The sequence below is a fragment of the Budorcas taxicolor genome, chromosome 13 (assembly GCF_023091745.1).
Source record: "Budorcas taxicolor isolate Tak-1 chromosome 13, Takin1.1, whole genome shotgun sequence".
In the NCBI taxonomy this organism is placed as follows: domain Eukaryota; kingdom Metazoa; phylum Chordata; class Mammalia; order Artiodactyla; family Bovidae; genus Budorcas; species Budorcas taxicolor.
The window spans coordinates 74,067,539-74,084,650 of record NC_068922.1 but is presented as its reverse complement, the minus strand read 5'-3'; the positions used below and the strand labels follow the sequence as shown (position 1 = coordinate 74,084,650).

At 44.3% G+C, this 17,112-nt stretch overlaps 1 protein-coding gene across 1 annotated transcript; it reads left to right on the top strand.

Annotated features, from left to right (window-relative positions):
- The first annotated feature begins 3,867 nt into the window (after positions 1 to 3,867).
- Positions 3,868 to 10,156, top strand: LOC128058784 (spleen trypsin inhibitor I-like). Its single transcript, XM_052651259.1, has 4 exons — positions 3,868 to 3,971; positions 6,007 to 6,090; positions 8,927 to 9,122; positions 9,579 to 10,156. Coding segments are annotated over exons 1-4 (375 nt in total). The 5' UTR covers positions 3,868 to 3,877; the 3' UTR covers positions 9,580 to 10,156.
- The last annotated feature ends 6,956 nt before the right edge of the window (positions 10,157 to 17,112 follow it).

Here is a 17,112-nt window from a genome sequence, read left to right as displayed (position 1 = left end):
GCATTAAGAAACCCCCAGATTTGATTAATTTTGAGGACCATGTTGATTATGCAGGTAATGTGCTTTGAACACCAGAGGACATGGCAAATTGTTGAGAAGCACATAGAGTTTTAGTTCCATTGGCTCCTGACTTTTCTAAATGTGCTGTCAACTGTAGTAAAGGAAGGAACAAATAGGACTGATTGTTGTAGTTTTACTTCCTAGAACAGAAGTTCACTAGCAGGAAGTTCCATCAGTCCCAGAGTGGAGTCATACACAGTCTCTTTCCAAATAGGTCTCCTTCTTCCTCAGAAGTAACCATAAGCCCTTTTGCTTCAGTGATTGACCTCATCCAGGTCCAGCCCCTTTCCCACCCCACCTTGCCTTTATTCAACCCTCTGGTGGAGGGAGATGTGTTAACTATCATAATTACTCATAATTATTATTATTTCAAAGGACTTTGGCATTGCTAGGAGAAGAATATACATCTATGGCCTCCATTGCTTTCAGAACTACCCCCACGATGTCAGCAGCATGATCTCATTTAACAAGAAAAGATGAGGGAAATTTCAAGCCCCAGATCACATAGTTCAGAAGAGGAAGAAGTGGGACTTAAACTGAGGTCTTCTGATCCCAAAGTCACAGAGTTGGAGAGACCAGTGTGTGCATGGGGGTGGGGTTTGCAGGTGATCTTCCAAGGTCCCCTGAGATCCACTTGATCTCCTGAGATCCACTCAGGCAGGCAACTCTCCTGTTGGTGAAACCAGTTGAGGGGTGGTGGGTGATCCTACTGTGGAGATATGTTTATCTCTCTGCTTCCACTCTGCACACTCCCCTTACTCTTTTTTTCTACTCAAAGTATCAGGGTTTGTGCCCCAGATGGAGATGCTCTCTCCCTGGCTCACCATCTGCCTGGACCAGCACCAGGTTGACCTGGCACTGGACCAAGAGCTTGTGTGGGTCAAGTAGACATGCTGCCAAAATGGTTGCAAGAAGCTTATCTGTGTTACACCTGTCTTTTAAAGGAGGTTGTGTTGAGGCAGGTGGACATGGAGGCCCAGGTGTGAAGGCACCTGCAGGAGGCTGAAAAGGGGATATGAGCTCACACACTGCTGTTCAATTATCTATCTTTGATTTGCTCTCATCCACTCACTGACCATCCATCATGTGTCCTGCCTGGCTTTAGGTCTGGGATGCTGCTTGAGTGACCATATGGGACGAAATTCTGCCTCTGGAATCACAACCCATGTTTCCATGAGACCCACAGGCATAGTCAAGTTTGAGAATCAATGTTACTGGGCATTTGGCCTCAGTAGGCAGAAGCAGGACCACGCGAGGCAGGGAGATTACACACTGTACAAGACCGACCCCAGATCCTCCCTCCCATTACTCTCCTCTTTGTTGGCTCTTTTGAGCCCTCAGATGGGGGTGCAAAAAGCTCAGTCGGCCCCCATCTTTCCTCAGAATTCCTCCTGTAACGCCACAAAGAAGATCTGGCTCTGCTTCTCCACAGCCCTTCTCATCTTCCTGGGCAGCTGGTAGGTGAAACCAGGAACCAGGCCCAGGATCAGTCCTGGCTCACCTCTCCTTTACAGGCTGAGGGGTGGGTGGTGAGGGGAGTTCAGAGAAGGGGCTGGGGAGTAGGGGAGAGGTGGATGCTGCCAAGCCTCTATGGATTTCTTCTGGTAAATTGGGCAGTTTTCACTCCAGGGACATTCCTTGACTCTCACTCAACAAGATTAGGGACCTCATGTTTGAGGCTCTCTATTCCTGGTCACTACCTTGCCCCTGAATCACGCTCTAGTGTCATAACAAGATCTATATTTGATCCTTGTCTCAGTTCATGATTCAGCCCTCTTGAATCTCTTGGAAGTTTCTATATTTTCAAAATCATGAGATCTTGAAAGAAGGGACCTGAGATAGTGCCTGGAAGGGACTGGACTCCAGAACATGCCATCAGGTGATAGGGCTAGGACTATCCACCCTCGGTCCCTCTAGGGAGAGAAGAGGGGACTGATACTGTGTTCAGTCACCAGTGGGCAATGATTTTATCAAGTTGCGTACCTCCAACCCTCAACTGAGACCCATGAACACTGACTGGGTTCAGAGAGCCTCAGAGGAAGTAAAAACATCAAGGGAATGTGAGCAGGGAGAGTCCTGAGAGGGCTCGGAGGCTCGGTACCCCCAACTCCCCATCTGACTGACATTTCTTCTCCATTTGTCTGTCCCTGAATTTCATGCTTTATAATAACCGGAGACAGTGAGTAAAGGGCTTTCCAGAGTACTGTGATTGATTCTAATAAGTTATTGAACACGGCAGGTGGGTCGTGGAGCCTATGAATTTATACCTAGTTGGTCACACATATGAGAGACACCTGGACTTGTGATCAACTCTTGAAATGTGAGTAGCCCTCGGGGACTGAGACTTCACCCTGTGGGAGCTGGGTCACCTTGTGGATTTAGTGTCTGAAGAGAATTGACTCCTGGATGCTTAGTGGGTGTTGGGAAACCAGTTGCTGTAGAGACTTCACATGTTTGGAAAGCGAAAGCCATTTAGTTGTGTCTGACTCTTTGCAACCCAGTGGACTATATAGTCCATGGAATTCTCCAGGCCAGGATACTGGAGTGAGGAGCCTTTTGCTTCTTCAGGGGATCTTTCCAACCCAGGGATCAAACCCAGGTCTCCCACATTGCAGGCAGATTCTTTACCTGCTGAGCCACAAGGGAAGCATGTTTGGAGTCAGGGACAAATTTCAGACTCATTCTTCTGTCTCATTTATGCCTGCTAAGAGAGTCATGGCTCTGGGACTATACTATAGCAGAGCGCTCATTAACACCTTCCCAATTCTCTGCATTTTCAGAATTCCTGGCAGAATAAGATACTTGATTAAATGGGTTGTGACGTGTCCTTTGTACTCAGCATTGTTATTATTACTACAAAGGACTTTGGCTTCTAAGGGAGAAGGAATATATGTCTGTCGCCTCTATTGCAACAGCAACCTCATGATGTGGGCAGCGCGGATCACATCTGACACTGGAACAGAGGGGTCTCTGGGAGATCTCCGGGAGATCTCCATCCTCTGGCACAAAGTTAGGAAAAGGCAGAGTGTGATCCCAAAACCACTACAGGAGAGAGCAGGAGGAAGGAGGTGGTTGCAGGTTATATTCCAAAGTCCCCTGAGGTTCACTCCCTGTCTGTGAAACCAGGTGAGGGCCAGGCGGTGGTCTGGCTGTGGAGACATGTTCAGCTCTCTACTTCCCCTCCGCCCCCTCCCCTTACTCATTTTTTGAAGCAGAAAGCAGGTTACAGCCCCGGAGGACATCACCTTCTCCAGCTAAGTTCCTGCCTGGACCGGTACCTGGTAAAGAGCACACATCCATCCAGTGGAGGAGCTGTGGCAATAGTTGCAGGAAGGTGTCCTATATCACACGTGTCATCTGAGGTAGGTGAGGGGGGTCAGGGCACTGAGGTCCAGATGAGATGACACTTGCATGAGGTTGAAAAGGATGACATGGGCTAACACATTGCTGATCATTTAAATGTTCTTTGATTGGCTCTCATCCACTCACTGACCATCCATCACATACCTGGCACAGCTCTAGGTGCTGGGATGCTCCCTGAGCGACCATATTGGACAAACTCCATCTGATCACCATCTAAGTTTACATGAGGCCACAGGCACCATTAAGTCTGAGACCTGCTGTTTTTTGATATCTGGCCCCTGAAGAGAGAAGCAGAAGTCACAGTTAGATAGGGAGATTATGCAATAAACAGGACTGATCCAGCCCCTCCCATCCCCCCTCCCATCCTCATCAGTTGACCTCACCCCTCGGCCAGGATATTAAAAGCTCAGTCCACCCCCAGGATCCTCAGGAGCCCTACTGCAAGGCCACGAAGATGCGCCGGCTCTGCCTCTCTGCAGCCTTTCTCGTCCTCCTGGTCATCCTGGTGGATGGAACCACAAATGATACTAACAAGAGCCGTGACCACGGTAAGTCTGAGCTCACCTCTCCTCTACACACTGGAGGGAAATGAGAGGAGTCCACAGCAAGACCAGGGGGGCATGGGTGGGGTGAGTGCTGGAACCCTCTCGGGATTTTTTTCCTACCACGTTGGACAGGATTTTTGTTTGTTTTTGGCTGCATTTGTCTTCCTTGTTGTGTGAAGACATTCTCTAGTTATGGGGGCTACTCTCTGTGGTGTGTGGGCTTCTCATACCCACATGGGTATGAGGGGTATGTGGGGTGGCTTCTCTTGTTGCAGAGCAGGGACTGGAGGCATCTGGGATCAGTAGTTATGGTTCACCTGCTTAGCTGCCTCGCCGCATGCAAAATCTTCCCAAAGCAGAGATCAAACCCACAAGCCCTGCATTGGCAGGCAGATTCTTAACTACTGGACTGTCAGGGAAGTCTGAAGTTGCAAACTTTTAACTCCATTGACATCATGACTCTCACGAAGAAATATCTTCAAATTTAAAAAAAAAAAAAATATATATATATATATATATATATATATATATATATATATATATATCTCCAACCCAACTCTACCAAACCAGGGACTCCATTTCTGAGACTCTCTATTCTTGGTCTCTGCTTTGTCCCTGAACCTCACTGTACTGTAGTAATAAGATCCATATTTGATCCTTCTCATGCTTAATATCCCAGGGCTCCTAAAACTCTTGGAATTTACTGACTTTACAGGATATGAGATGAATCACAAAGGGCAACTCAAGGTACTTTCAGGATGGGGCCAGTCTCCAAGAAACCTCAAACATCCATTTAAAGATTACAATTTTCACCACCTGTCATTCCAGCACTTCTGCAGAGAGGGGAGGGAGAGTGAGATCAATTACCAGTGGCTGATGATCCAACCAATATGCCTGTTTAGTGAACCCTAGAAAGAAATACATAAATACTGGGATCAAAGAACATTCAGGCTGGTGAATTCATGGAGATGATGTGTGGGTGCAGTCCTTACTAGGCCATGGAGGCTGGGCACACCTCCACTCCCCTTTTGCCCGACACATCCCCTCCATTGTACTGCTTTGTGTTTTATTTTGTATATTTATCTGGGAAGAGTAAGCAAGTGTTTTTCCTAAGTTCAGTCACAGTTTCTATTGATTTATTGACTATGAAGGTAGGGTCATGGACTCACCGATTTTAGTCATTTGATCACAAGCATGAGTGACTCTAGACCTGGCCACTGGCATCTGACCTGAGGACAGTTAGGAACCCTCAACCTGCAGAATCTGCAGGAACTCCACAGTTTTTGAGTCAGAAGTAAATGGACTTGTTGGATACGAGTGGGTATTTGGAAAATTGGTTGCTCTTGGTAGAGACATCACACATTTGGTGTCAGGGAAAAATCCAGACTCAATTTCCCCTGTGATTTGAAGGCTCAGGTGATGCTCCAAAAAGGGGAGTAATGAAAATACGACACTGAATCCAGAAACTGTTTTCAGGTATCTGTATTTTCAGAGTTCCTAGCAGAATCAGGTAGCATATCAAATAGGTTATAACATGACAGTATCTTGTCCTGACCCTACCATCCACATGTCATATTTTCTGGGGTAAGTCACCTGCAATTTTCTCACCTGGACAGGGAAAAAAGTTACATGCCTTCTTTGAACAGATTACCAGTCCTGAATATAAAGATTTGATTCACATTTCATGGTGAATCATGTGCATTTTCCACCAGGACATGTTAATCTGAAAAAAAGTTTCCTACCTACTTCCTTCTGGCAAGAAAGAATATTTAGGTGTCAAATAAGGGTTATTCCTTTATTATTGAAACTAATCAGAAAGACCTGGGATAAATGAGCAGAGCCATGGCAGAGAAAGCAAGAAACACAACCCTGTGTGTGTTGGCTCCTGGGATCAAGGCTGATACAATATTAGTAAGGTCTCCAGGCAGGGCCTTTCCCTTGTACCTTTTTGACTATTATTTTATTTTCCACATTTGGTCCTTGCCCTAGTCTATGGGTCAGACCTCCTGAAACTCTTGGAATTTTCTATCTTTCATAGGTCTGGAGATAAGCCATGGAAGAGGACCTAAGAAACATTCACTAAAAAGGATAGTTTCAAAAATCTTTGACGGCGTGCATAAAGGTTGGCACTTTCTTCACCTCTGGGGAGAGGAGAGGGGACCGAGATTGAGAACAGTCACCAGTGGCCAATGATTCAATTGATGTATCTGTTTAGTTAAATCTCAATAAAAATCCATAAATATGGGCATTCAGAGAGCTTTTGGGGTGGTAACATATGGTGGTGATATGAGGGTTCTGTGCTCTCTAAGGTGTGGAGGCGCCTACCACCTCCATTCCACTTTTCCCCACAGATCTCATTATTTCACTGTCCCTTGATTTATCCTTAATGATAACATGAGATCAGTATGTGAGTGGTCTTCCTGTATTTCGTCATCAGGTCTATTAAGTTATTGAACACGGAGGTGGGGTAATGGAACTTCTGAAGCTTAGCTACTTTGTCAAATCACAAGGGACTTGAGACCATGTGGCTGACATCTCAACTGAGGACAGTTTTGAGACTTCAACCTAGAGAATCTGTACTAACTCCCCAGATTTTGTATCAGAAGTAAACTGGCTTTTTGGACCCCCAGTGAGTGTTTGGGGAATTGGATACTGTTGCTAGAGGTACCACACGTTTTGTGCCAGGGAAACCCCAACTCACTCTCGCCTGTGCTTGGGAGCTCAGGTGAGTCCTGGGATAGGGGAGTAATGAAAGTAGAACACTGAACCTAGAAACTCTTCCCAGTTATCAGTATTTTCAGAGTTCCTGGCAGAATAAGATAGTATATCAAGTGGGTTGTGACAAGACAGTATCTTGTCCTCACCTGCCACCCACATTCCCTGTGTCCTAGTGAAGTCATCTACAGTTTCCTCATGAGTACAGCAGACACCTGTTACATGGGTTCTTTGAACATATCACCAGTCATAAATATAAATATTTTATTCACAATTCATGGTCAATTTCAGTAATTTTTCACCAAGACAAATTTATTTGAAAAAATTTCCCTACCTGTGTGCTTGGGGGTAGAAAGAATATTTGTATGTCAAATAATGATTATTCCTGTATTAAAAAATAATCAGAATGACCTGTGACCACTGAGCAGAGCGGCTGCAGGGAAAGCAAGAAACACAGCCCTGTGTGGTTGGCTTGTGGGACCAAGGCTGATACAATATTAGCAAAGTCTCCAAGAGCTCTCCCTTGTCCATTTTTGACTATTAGTTTACTATCCAAATTTGATCCTTGTCCTGGTTCATGGTCTAAGACTCCTGACAATTTTGGAATTTTTTTCTTTCATAAGTGTCAAGACTATTAAAGGAATGGGATCAGATATACTAAAAGAATTGCAGAAAAGTATCTCCAAAAATGGACTTAAAAGTTTGAACTTCTGTACTTCTGCAGAGAGGGGAGGGCACTGAGATCGAGACCAATCCCGACTGGCTGATGATTCAATCAATAAGCCTATTTCTTGAAACCTCTATAAAAATCCACAAATACTGGGATTCAGAGAGTTTTCTGAGTGGTGAACACAAGAGGGTGACATGAGGGTGCTGTGTTCCACTAGGGCATGGGGGTCCACACACCTCCACTCCCTCTTTGCCCTACACATCTCCTCCATGTCACTGTCTGTGAATTTTATTATGTATATTAATCTGTGAACTAAGTAAGAGTTTTCCACTGGAGATTTTTCAATGGACAGTTCCTTTCCCCTCCCTGAGGTTGAGGGAAAGTGAGCAGACAGAGGCTAGAAGACCATGGGGAGGAGAGCAGTGAAAGTTTCAACCCTTCTGTAGGTAGTCCTCTCCTTTGCAATAAGAGCCCATTCTGGGTTATGAGGGTCTTTCCAAAATCATCGACTTCATACAGCAGAAGACAGTTTTACTGTTCTCATCACATAAGAAATACCAAGATTTTTAGGAACTCAGTGTCAGGTAAAGAATGAAAAAAACACATATTTCATCTTATAATCCCAGTGAAAGTGAAAGTGAAGCCGCTTAGTCGTGTCTGACTCTTTGCGACCCATGGATTGTAGCCCACCAAGCTCCTCCGTCCATGGGATTCTCCAGGCAAGAATACTGGAGTGGGTTGCCATTTCCTTCTCCAGGGGATCTTCCTGACCCAGGGATTGAACCCAGGTCTCCCAAATTGCAGGCAGACGCTTTAACCTCTGCAATCAACATGTAAATATTATCACTATTCAATTTATACGGTCCTTGGATGAGGTTACAGAAGTAAACACACTGGTTTGTTTTCTTCATGCCTTTTTCCATTATAGCATGATTCCTTCACATTTTTTATTAATGGTGGAAAATTTGTACACATAAGCACAGATATTACCTGGTAATATAAAACTCAGGCGTCCAGACCTAGTAATTATTGACATATAGGGAATATTTTTTACCTGTGATCTCTTTGTGTGGTTGTAGAGTTGTTGTTGTTTTTTTTTTTTTACTTTTTGTTTTTTAGCATTTATGGATTTATTTGGGTGGGTAGGGTCTAGTTGTGGGGAGCAAGCTCAGTAGCCGTGGCTTGCCTGCTTAGTTGCCCCAAGGTGTATGGGGCCTTAGTTCCCTGACAAGGGTTTAAAACCAGGTCTCTTGCATTGGAAGGCAGATTCTTTACTGGACCACGAGGGAAGTCTCGTAGAAGTTTTTGAGGCTTATCAAAGGCATTATACCAATTTTTCCTAAAATAATTCATGAGGAGAAATACATTTGTACATGATTACTATATCACGTCATGCTCTGCAACATTTATAATTCTGTCCCCAAAGGAGGTTTCCAAATGGGCTTTTCAATTTGGCGATCCCCCACAGCCGGAACATTCTCTATTGAAAAACAAACTGGTGATTCCAGTTGTTGACCTTGTACCGAGTTGTGATGACCACCTCGTAATTGACCCGTTGCCCCTACCATTCCAGCATCTTCTAGACCTAGCATCTGCCTGGACCCAGCATTCCCGGGTCCCTGTCATAAGCAGAAGATGAGGTACTTCTACAACGCCAAGACCAGGCGCTGTGAAGTCTTTATATACGGCGGCTGCAGAGGGAACAAGAACAGCTTCCGCACAGAAAAGGGCTGCAAGAAGATCTGTGGTGAAGGGATAGTGTTCCCGTGGTAAGACCGGGGGACCAGGGCACAGGGGGAGGGGAGGGGCTGGGGAAAGGGGCGGAGCTTAGGGAGCCACACACCATTCACTCTGCAGTGTCTTCCTCCTCGCTGCTACCAGGAGAAGAAGCTGCAGTGTCCTATGAAACCACACACTGAGCGAGTTCTCCAGGGAAAGAATGGCAGAAGGTCAACACTAAGTGCCTCTTTATGATCATCTGAGCCTAATCACATGCTCCGCTTTCTCAAATGGGACCACTGATTCAGCCACCCACCAGGGCAGGTCTGCAGTGCGCCTAGGTGTCCCACATTGGCTTGGAAAACTCACTTCCTTCTTGTTGGCAATTTGGGTCATGAAGACTGTGGTTTTGTATTATTTTGGAAAATCTAGGATCTGTCAAGATGACAGGTATCCAGGTTTGGAGCTACAGTGATGGCACTCAACAATTTCCTTTCTTTTTGCAGAGGACATGCAAAGAGTGGTCCCCAGAAAATATGAGTCCGAGGAAGACTCCTGCAGGGCTGGACTGTGGCTGCGAATGAAACAGTTCCATCTCCTCGGAGTCTTCTCCACTACACTTCTCAGCACAACCTATCTATTTCCTTTCCTCCGTGGTCTGCATGCCTTAATTCTGCCTCACCCAGTTGGCTCTCAGCGCCATGAGATCATGTCTTCCCTTTACCCCTAGCACTTAGCTCAGTTAACCAAAGAGTCAGTTTGTAATTATTTGAGGAAGGAAGGAATGAATGTAGGGAGCACATTCCTCTTGACCAGAGTAACTACAGAGCCTGCAATGTAACACAGGATTTTTGTTTCCACCCCCATCCTCACGGCATCCTCATCTTCAGCCCTCTGCCCACCATAACTGCTCTCCTTGTGGGTGGCCAAGGTAGAATTTCCAGCCTCCAGTTCTCACCATCAATAATGAGAGAAGACTTTGGGATAAAGAAGCCCCTTGACCCCATGATGATGTTGCAAATTTCCTTTCTGTAGCTTCCAATACTGTGGTTTATATTTCAATAAATGCATATTCAAAATTAAACTGACTGGAGTGGAGTCTGTTGTTTGCAACTACAAACCTTAACAAATAGGGTCTATGGAAATGGTGGTCCTTCTCACTGTTCTGCAGATAGTGGGCACCTCCCATTTCCCTATCCAGAGACTGGCCTATGGGTATAGGTAGCAAATCCATTATAGCATCATCGACCTCTCAATAACCACTTCAATCTACATAGAAACCTGGGAGACATACACCTCAACACGAAAACTTTTCTTTCTTTTAAATCCAGTTCAAATTTGGGGGCATTTTTTTCCCCCTGGACTTTCAGAAGGAGAATGGGCATGAGTTTCAGTTGTCCACATTTCTAAGGAATGAAATTTCCTGAGGTCACATGTGAGAAGGGGATTTTTATTTCAGTTAAAGAAGGACAATTACCTTTCAGTGTCCCAGGCTCTGTGCTAGTATTTGATTCGTTATTCTATTAATCATTCTAAAATTTCTTCAAGGAAGGAAATGGTGGTGTAAAAATGGCACTTAGCTGCTGTATTCTTTTCCTAACTTGGCAGGTCTCGGTCCGCCTAATAGAGGGACTTTGATGATGATTTCCTGTTTTCCCTCTGGGAATATGTAGGATGGAGGCACCTTTGAAGAACAGAGAGTATCTGTTTCATGACAGATGAGGAAAGTGAAGCCTGGGGACCACAGCAAGCCCAGCATTGCAATAAACAAGAATACAGAGGGTACTGGTGCTGCTACTCATTTCCTGTAGTCTTGGGGAAATTTTTCAGCATTTCTGAGCTTTGCTTACTTTAGTTATAAAATAACTAAAGGAGAAGCCTTGTACTTGTTAATATTTCTAGCCAGATACCACTACAAACACTCTCCTTTCTAGTCGAACTCATTGGGTTTATACTCACTGCAGCAAGGAACAGGAATCATCTTGTGTTGTGCCCAGTGTCCGAGTCCCCAAAACTGAGAGAATAAGACTTCCACAGCAATGCAAAAGCATAAAGGGGTTTATTGCTAGCTCGAGCTAGGGCCCAAGTCTCATCCAGCACAGTGGAATCTTGACGAGAGCCCCGAACTCTGAATCACAGCTGCTTATATACAGGTGGTCTTTTGTCTGAGCAATAGTGTAGTTGGCATGTGGTGATTGACTCAACCCTGGGTCATCGTGGTGATTGACTTAACCTTGGCGTCATCGGGGGGGACCTTGGTGTCATCAGGGACCTTGGTGTTATTGGGGACCTTGGTGTCATTAGGGACCTTGGTGGGGCTTCCCAGAATTATGACTCATGCTTACAAGAACCTGAGGCTTAGGCCTAGTGTGGCCTGTTGAGCCTGTCATGGTTCAGGTCAGGTCCTAACACTTGGAAAACAAAGTGCTATCCTATTGAAACAATGTTAGACAAACACATGAAAACATGCTCAACATCACTCATTATCAGAGAAATGCAAATCAAAACCACAATGCGGTACCATCTTTTGCCGGTCAGAATGGCTGCTATCAAAAATTTACAAACAATAAATGCTGGAGAGGATGTGGAGAAAAAGGATCCATCTTACACTGTTGGTGGGAATGCAAACTAGTACAATCACTATGGAGAACAGTGTGAAGATTTCTTAAAAAACTGGAAGTAGAACTGCCATATGACCTAGCAATCCCACTGCTGGGCATACACACCTAGGAAACCAGAATTGAAAGAGACATGTGTACCCCAATGTTCATCAGAGCACCGTTTATAATAGCTAGGATATGAAAGCAACCTAGATGCCCATCATCAGACGAGCCGATAAGAAAGCTATGGTACATATACTCAGCTGTAAAAAAAAAATGCATTTGAATCAGTTTTAATGATGTCAATGAAATGAGCCTATTATACAGAGGGAAGTCAGTCAGAAAGAAAAACACCAATGCAGTATATTAATGCATATATATGGAATTTAGAAAGTTAGTAATGATGACCCTATATGTGAGATAGTAAAAGAGACACAGATGTAAAGAACAGACTTTTGGACTCTGTGAGAGAAGGTGTGGGTGGGATGATTTGAGAGAATAGCCTTGAAACATGTATATTATCTTATGTGAAATAAATCACCAGTCCAGGTTCGATGTATGAGACAGGGTGCTCAGGGCTGGTGCACTGGGATGACCCTAAGGGATGGGATGGGGTAGGAGGTGGGAGTAGGGGGTTCAGGATGGGGAACACATGTACACCCATGGCTGATTCATGTCAATGTATGGCAAAACCCACTACAATATTGTAAAGTAATTAGCTTCCAATTAAAATAAATTGATTAATTAAAAAAAGACTGTTAGAACTTACAGGATGTGAGCTTGTGCTCGGCCAGTTCGGGGAGGGTTTCAGGAATCTGACTTTGCTCTGGATGGATGGTACTAGAAAGTAGGTAGTTTTCTTATTGGGTATCTTAGTCTTAACTCTAAGAAGGGAAGACTAGACAGAGGTCAGAGCTGTACTTGATCAAGAAATAGCAGTCATTCAAAATAGGAAGATGCTTGGTCATATTGGTGGTTTGTGTAATGTAGCTCCTTTGCTCAGTGCTCAAACATGATTATCCAATGTCCTATTTTTGTCTTGATTTTTCACATGTACAGAATGCCCTCATCTGATATTGAAGTCTTACAAAATGTTTATGTCAAGAAGAAGAACAGAAGACCCACTGTGGTACCAGGTCAGGTCTTGGAACTCAGAGGTTGTTTTACTCTTTCTCTATCAATTGCAAAAAGTCGTGATGAGAATTGAAGAGATGTATTGGTTAAATGCTTAGTCCAACTTTTGGCCGAGCAAGCATTTAAAGATTGTCCAGACATAATAAGAGTAAGAGGGATACTATAAATATCTAAGTTCTTTAATCTTTATTAATAATTACTAGTTTTTAACAGTGCAATAAAAATGACTTGGTATTAATGAAAAGAGTCTGGCTTTAGTAACTCACTATGTTGTGTGGTCATGGGTACGTCATTTCCTCTCTCTGAGCCACAGGTTCCTTTTTTTCGTAAAGAGGATGGTGATATCTGCATTAAGAAATCCTCATTTTGGGATATTTTGAGAACCACTGTTGGTTATACTGCTAATATGCTTTGAACACCATGGACCAAGGCTAAGTATCTAGAAGCACACAGAGTTTTAGTTTCCTCCACTCCTGACTGCTCTTTAAATGTGCTGTCAACTGTAGTAAGAAAAAGAACAAAAAATTGACTGTAGTAGTGTCATATTCTAGAAATTCGACCTTAGGAAACTGATCTGGTGCCAGAGTGGAGTCACAGTTTCAGTCCCACTAGGTCTCCTCTTCCTCAGAGATAACTGAAAGCCCTCCCGCTTCAGTGGTTGATCTCACCCAGGTCCAGCCCTTTTTCCACCCCACCTTGTCTTTGTTTGACTCTCAATGGAGTTAAGTGTTAACTATCATAATTGCTCATCGTTATTATTATTTCAAAGGACTTTGACTTTGCATGGAGAAGAATATATGCCTATGGCCTCCAATGATTCAGAACAGCCTCACGATGTGAGCAACATGATTTCATGTAACAAATGAAGATGGATCACATGGTTAGGAAAAGGCAGAACTGGAACTCCAACTGAGGTCCTCTTTTCAAAAAAGCACTAGTGGAGAGTCCAGAGTTGTGTTGGAGCTTGGGTTATAGGCAATCTTCCAAGATCCCTGAAATCCACTCCAGCCCCTGAGGTCCACTCTGGAAGGTAGGTCTCCTGTTGGTGAAATCAGGTGAGGGGTAGTGGGTGGTTATACTCTGGAGATGTGTTTATGTCTCTGCTTCCCTTCTGCCCACTCCCTTTACTTTATTTCTACCCAGAATATCAGGGTTTGTGCCCCAGATGGAGATGCTGTTCCCTGGCTCAGCAACTGACTGGACCACTGCCAGGTAAAGAGCTTGTGTGTTCCAGTAGAGATGCTGCCACAACTGTTTCAGGAAGGTTACCAGTGACTTTCCTGTCTTCTGAAGTAGGTGGGTTAATGTGAGTGGGGAAGCACTAAGAAATAGATATGAAGACCCCTGAATGAGGCTATAAAGGAGGACGTGGACTAACACACTGCTGATCACCTAGCAGTCCTGTGATCTGCTCTCATCCACTCACTGACCAACCATCACATGTCATACACTGCTCTAGGTGCTGAAATGCTCCTTGTGTGACCATATTGGATAAAATTCCACCTGTAGAATCATATACTGTGTTTTCATGAAACCACAGACTGAGTCAAGTTTGAGAATTGTAGTTCCTGGGCGTTTTGCCAAGTAGACAGAAGCAGGACAGAGGAGCCTGGTGGGCTACATTCCGTGGAGTCTCAAAGAGTCAGACCAGACCAAGTGACTGAGCAGACACAAACACACAGGAAGAAGCAGGACAATGGAAGGTGGGGAGATTACACATTGTAAATGACTGACCCCACATCCTCCATTCCCTCACTCCCCTCCTTCTCACCTCTTCTTACCCATCTGCGGGGATGTAAACCAAACTCTCAGCACCCATCTTTCCATAGACGCCTTTCTGCAAGGACACAAACACAAGCAGACTCTGCTTCTCTGCAGTCCTACTCTTTCCCCTGGGCACCATTCTGGCCAGCATTCCTGGAGGTGAGACAAGCAACCAGGCCCAGAGTAAGTCCTGGCTCACCTCCTCCAGAGGGAAAGGAGGTGAGTGCAAGAAGGGGCAGAAAGAGGGGCGTGGTGGATGCTGCCAGCCCTCTCTGGATTTCTTCTGGGAAGTGAGCAGTTGAACTCCAGGGACATTTCTTGACTCTCAAAAATCATCATTATGTGTCCTGCTTTTAATAAAAATATCCCACCTCATTTGATAGAATCATGAACTTCATCTCTGAGACTGTCTATTCCTAGTTCTACCCTGTCCCTAAACCTCACTTCAGAATAGTAAAAAAAAAATCCATTTTTGCTACTTGTCCAGATTCAGGCCCCAGGCCTCATAAAACTCTTGGAATTTATTGTCTTTCTATAAGTAATGAGATAAGTGGAGGATGAGGCCTTAGATAGTCTGTGTGTGCCTGGATCTGGAACATGTCATGAGATGATTAGAGGGTTAGAGTGATCAGTCCCCAGTCCCTCTGGGGAGAGGAGTGAGTACTGATATTGAGTTCCATTAACAATGGCCAAAGTTTCCATCAAATTTCCTCTATCCAACCCTCAATTAAAACCCATCACTACTAGATTCAGAGAGCTTCAAGGGAGGTGATAACATCAAGGGTTTGTAAGGTAGGCATGTCCTGAGAAGGCGTGGAGACTCAGCATTTCCTATTCCCTCTTTGCCTTATCTTCTCCTCCATTTTACTGTCCCTGAGTTTTATCATTTGTAATGACTGGGGAAAGTCAGTATGTAAAGGGCTTATCTGAATTTAGTGAGTGGTTCTGATAACTTGTTCAACATGGGAGGTGGGTCAAGGGATCTCTGAATTTATAGCCAGTTGTTCACAAGTGTTAAGTGATCCCAGGGGTCGTGATCAACTCTTGAATTGTGGGCAGTCCTCAGGGATGAAGCCCTTACCCTAAGGGACCTGGGTCACCTCTGAGGATTTAGCATCAGAAGTGAATTGACTTCTGGATGCCCAGTGTGTATGGGGGAACTGGTTACTGTTGGCGGAGACCCCACATGTTTGGTGTCTGGGACAAACTTAGACTCTCTCTTTTCTACCATTTGTGTGTGGGGTGAAGCTCAGACACTGGGGACTATATTATGTTTAGAAGAGCACTCTAAATTCCCCACCACTTCTTGGCATTTTCAGAATTCCTGGCAGAATTGGATACTTATTTAAATGGATTGTGACAGACTGTGTCTGTCTTGTCCTGATCTTATTGCCTACTTGCTCTGTGTCCCGGGACAGTTCCATCTGTAGTTTTTTCATGAGAGCAGGAAGTCCATGTTTCTCGAGTGTTTTGAAAGGGTTACCAGTCATGAGTACAAAGAATTCACACATTTGTGGTCAATGACGTGTGTTTTCCACCAGAAGTTTTAGTCTGAAAGACTTGTCGACTTACCTACATTTTCTCATGATACTTCCAAAAATATATATGTGTCAAATAATGATCATTTCTCTGTTATGAAATAAATCAGAGTTGAGTGGCAGCTGAGCATCTTCCCTCCATAGGCAACTGCAGGCAGAACAAGAAATGCCATACTTCCTTGTGTTTGCTCATGGGGCCAAGACTGCTTTTTCCAGGCTGCTATGATATTAGTCAAGACTCAATGCCCTTCCTCTTGCTCCACTATGAGACTATGTTTTATTTCCTTATAATTATATAGATGACAGTTACACTCATAATTTTTTGACAGGCCTCATCATCATAGAGATTAATGAGAATTTTATTCTATTCAATCCCTTCAATGACAAGGCACTTAGCATTAGTATGAAATAGGAGAGTCATTTACTTAGAAAATTTTATATCCAAAATGTATCCTTTTGGTTCTGAGAGCATAGTTTTTTGTGTAGAGAAACAGCTGTAAAAAAAAAAACAAACAAAACAAAAAGTAAAATAATATTCTTCTAAGAGGGAGGCACACAATAAAGGAGCAAGAGGAAGGGCATTATCACAAGGGAAAATCTTATACCAGGTTGTGATGAGTGTTCTGAGAAAGATACTGATGGGGATAAAGGTGTGTAGTGAGGGCCAGGGAAATGCTCTGTGATAAGGAGGCCTTGAGCAGAGGGTCCCAAAAATGTGCTTGGTGTGATTGAGAGCAGCCTAGGGTGACTGGAGCTGAGTGGGTTGAGGTGGTGGGGAATGGAAAGGGATGAGACAGAGAGGTCATGGGGACAGGTCATGAAGAGCTTTGTAAAACTTTAAACATCAGAATCTGACTCTTAGTCAATGAGGGATTGGTCATGGGACCCATGGATAGAATTCACTTTGAAACAGGATTCTTGCAGCTGCAGTGTGGAGAGTGGTCTCTAGGGGGCGAAGGCAGAGTCAGAGGCATCTGGGCAGGTTGCTGCACTGGTCCAAGTGA

Bases quoted from the DNA above. Each gene is read 5' to 3' on its own strand.
- LOC128058784 (XM_052651259.1), top strand. From the start codon at position 3,878: ATGCGCCGGCTCTGCCTCTCTGCAGCCTTTCTCGTCCTCCTGGTCATC. The intron at 3,972-6,006 runs GTAAGTCTGAGC...TATCTTTCATAG, and splicing joins TAACAAGAGCCGTGACCACG to GTCTGGAGATAAGCCATGGA. The intron at 6,091-8,926 runs GTTGGCACTTTC...CTACCATTCCAG, and splicing joins CTTTGACGGCGTGCATAAAG to CATCTTCTAGACCTAGCATC.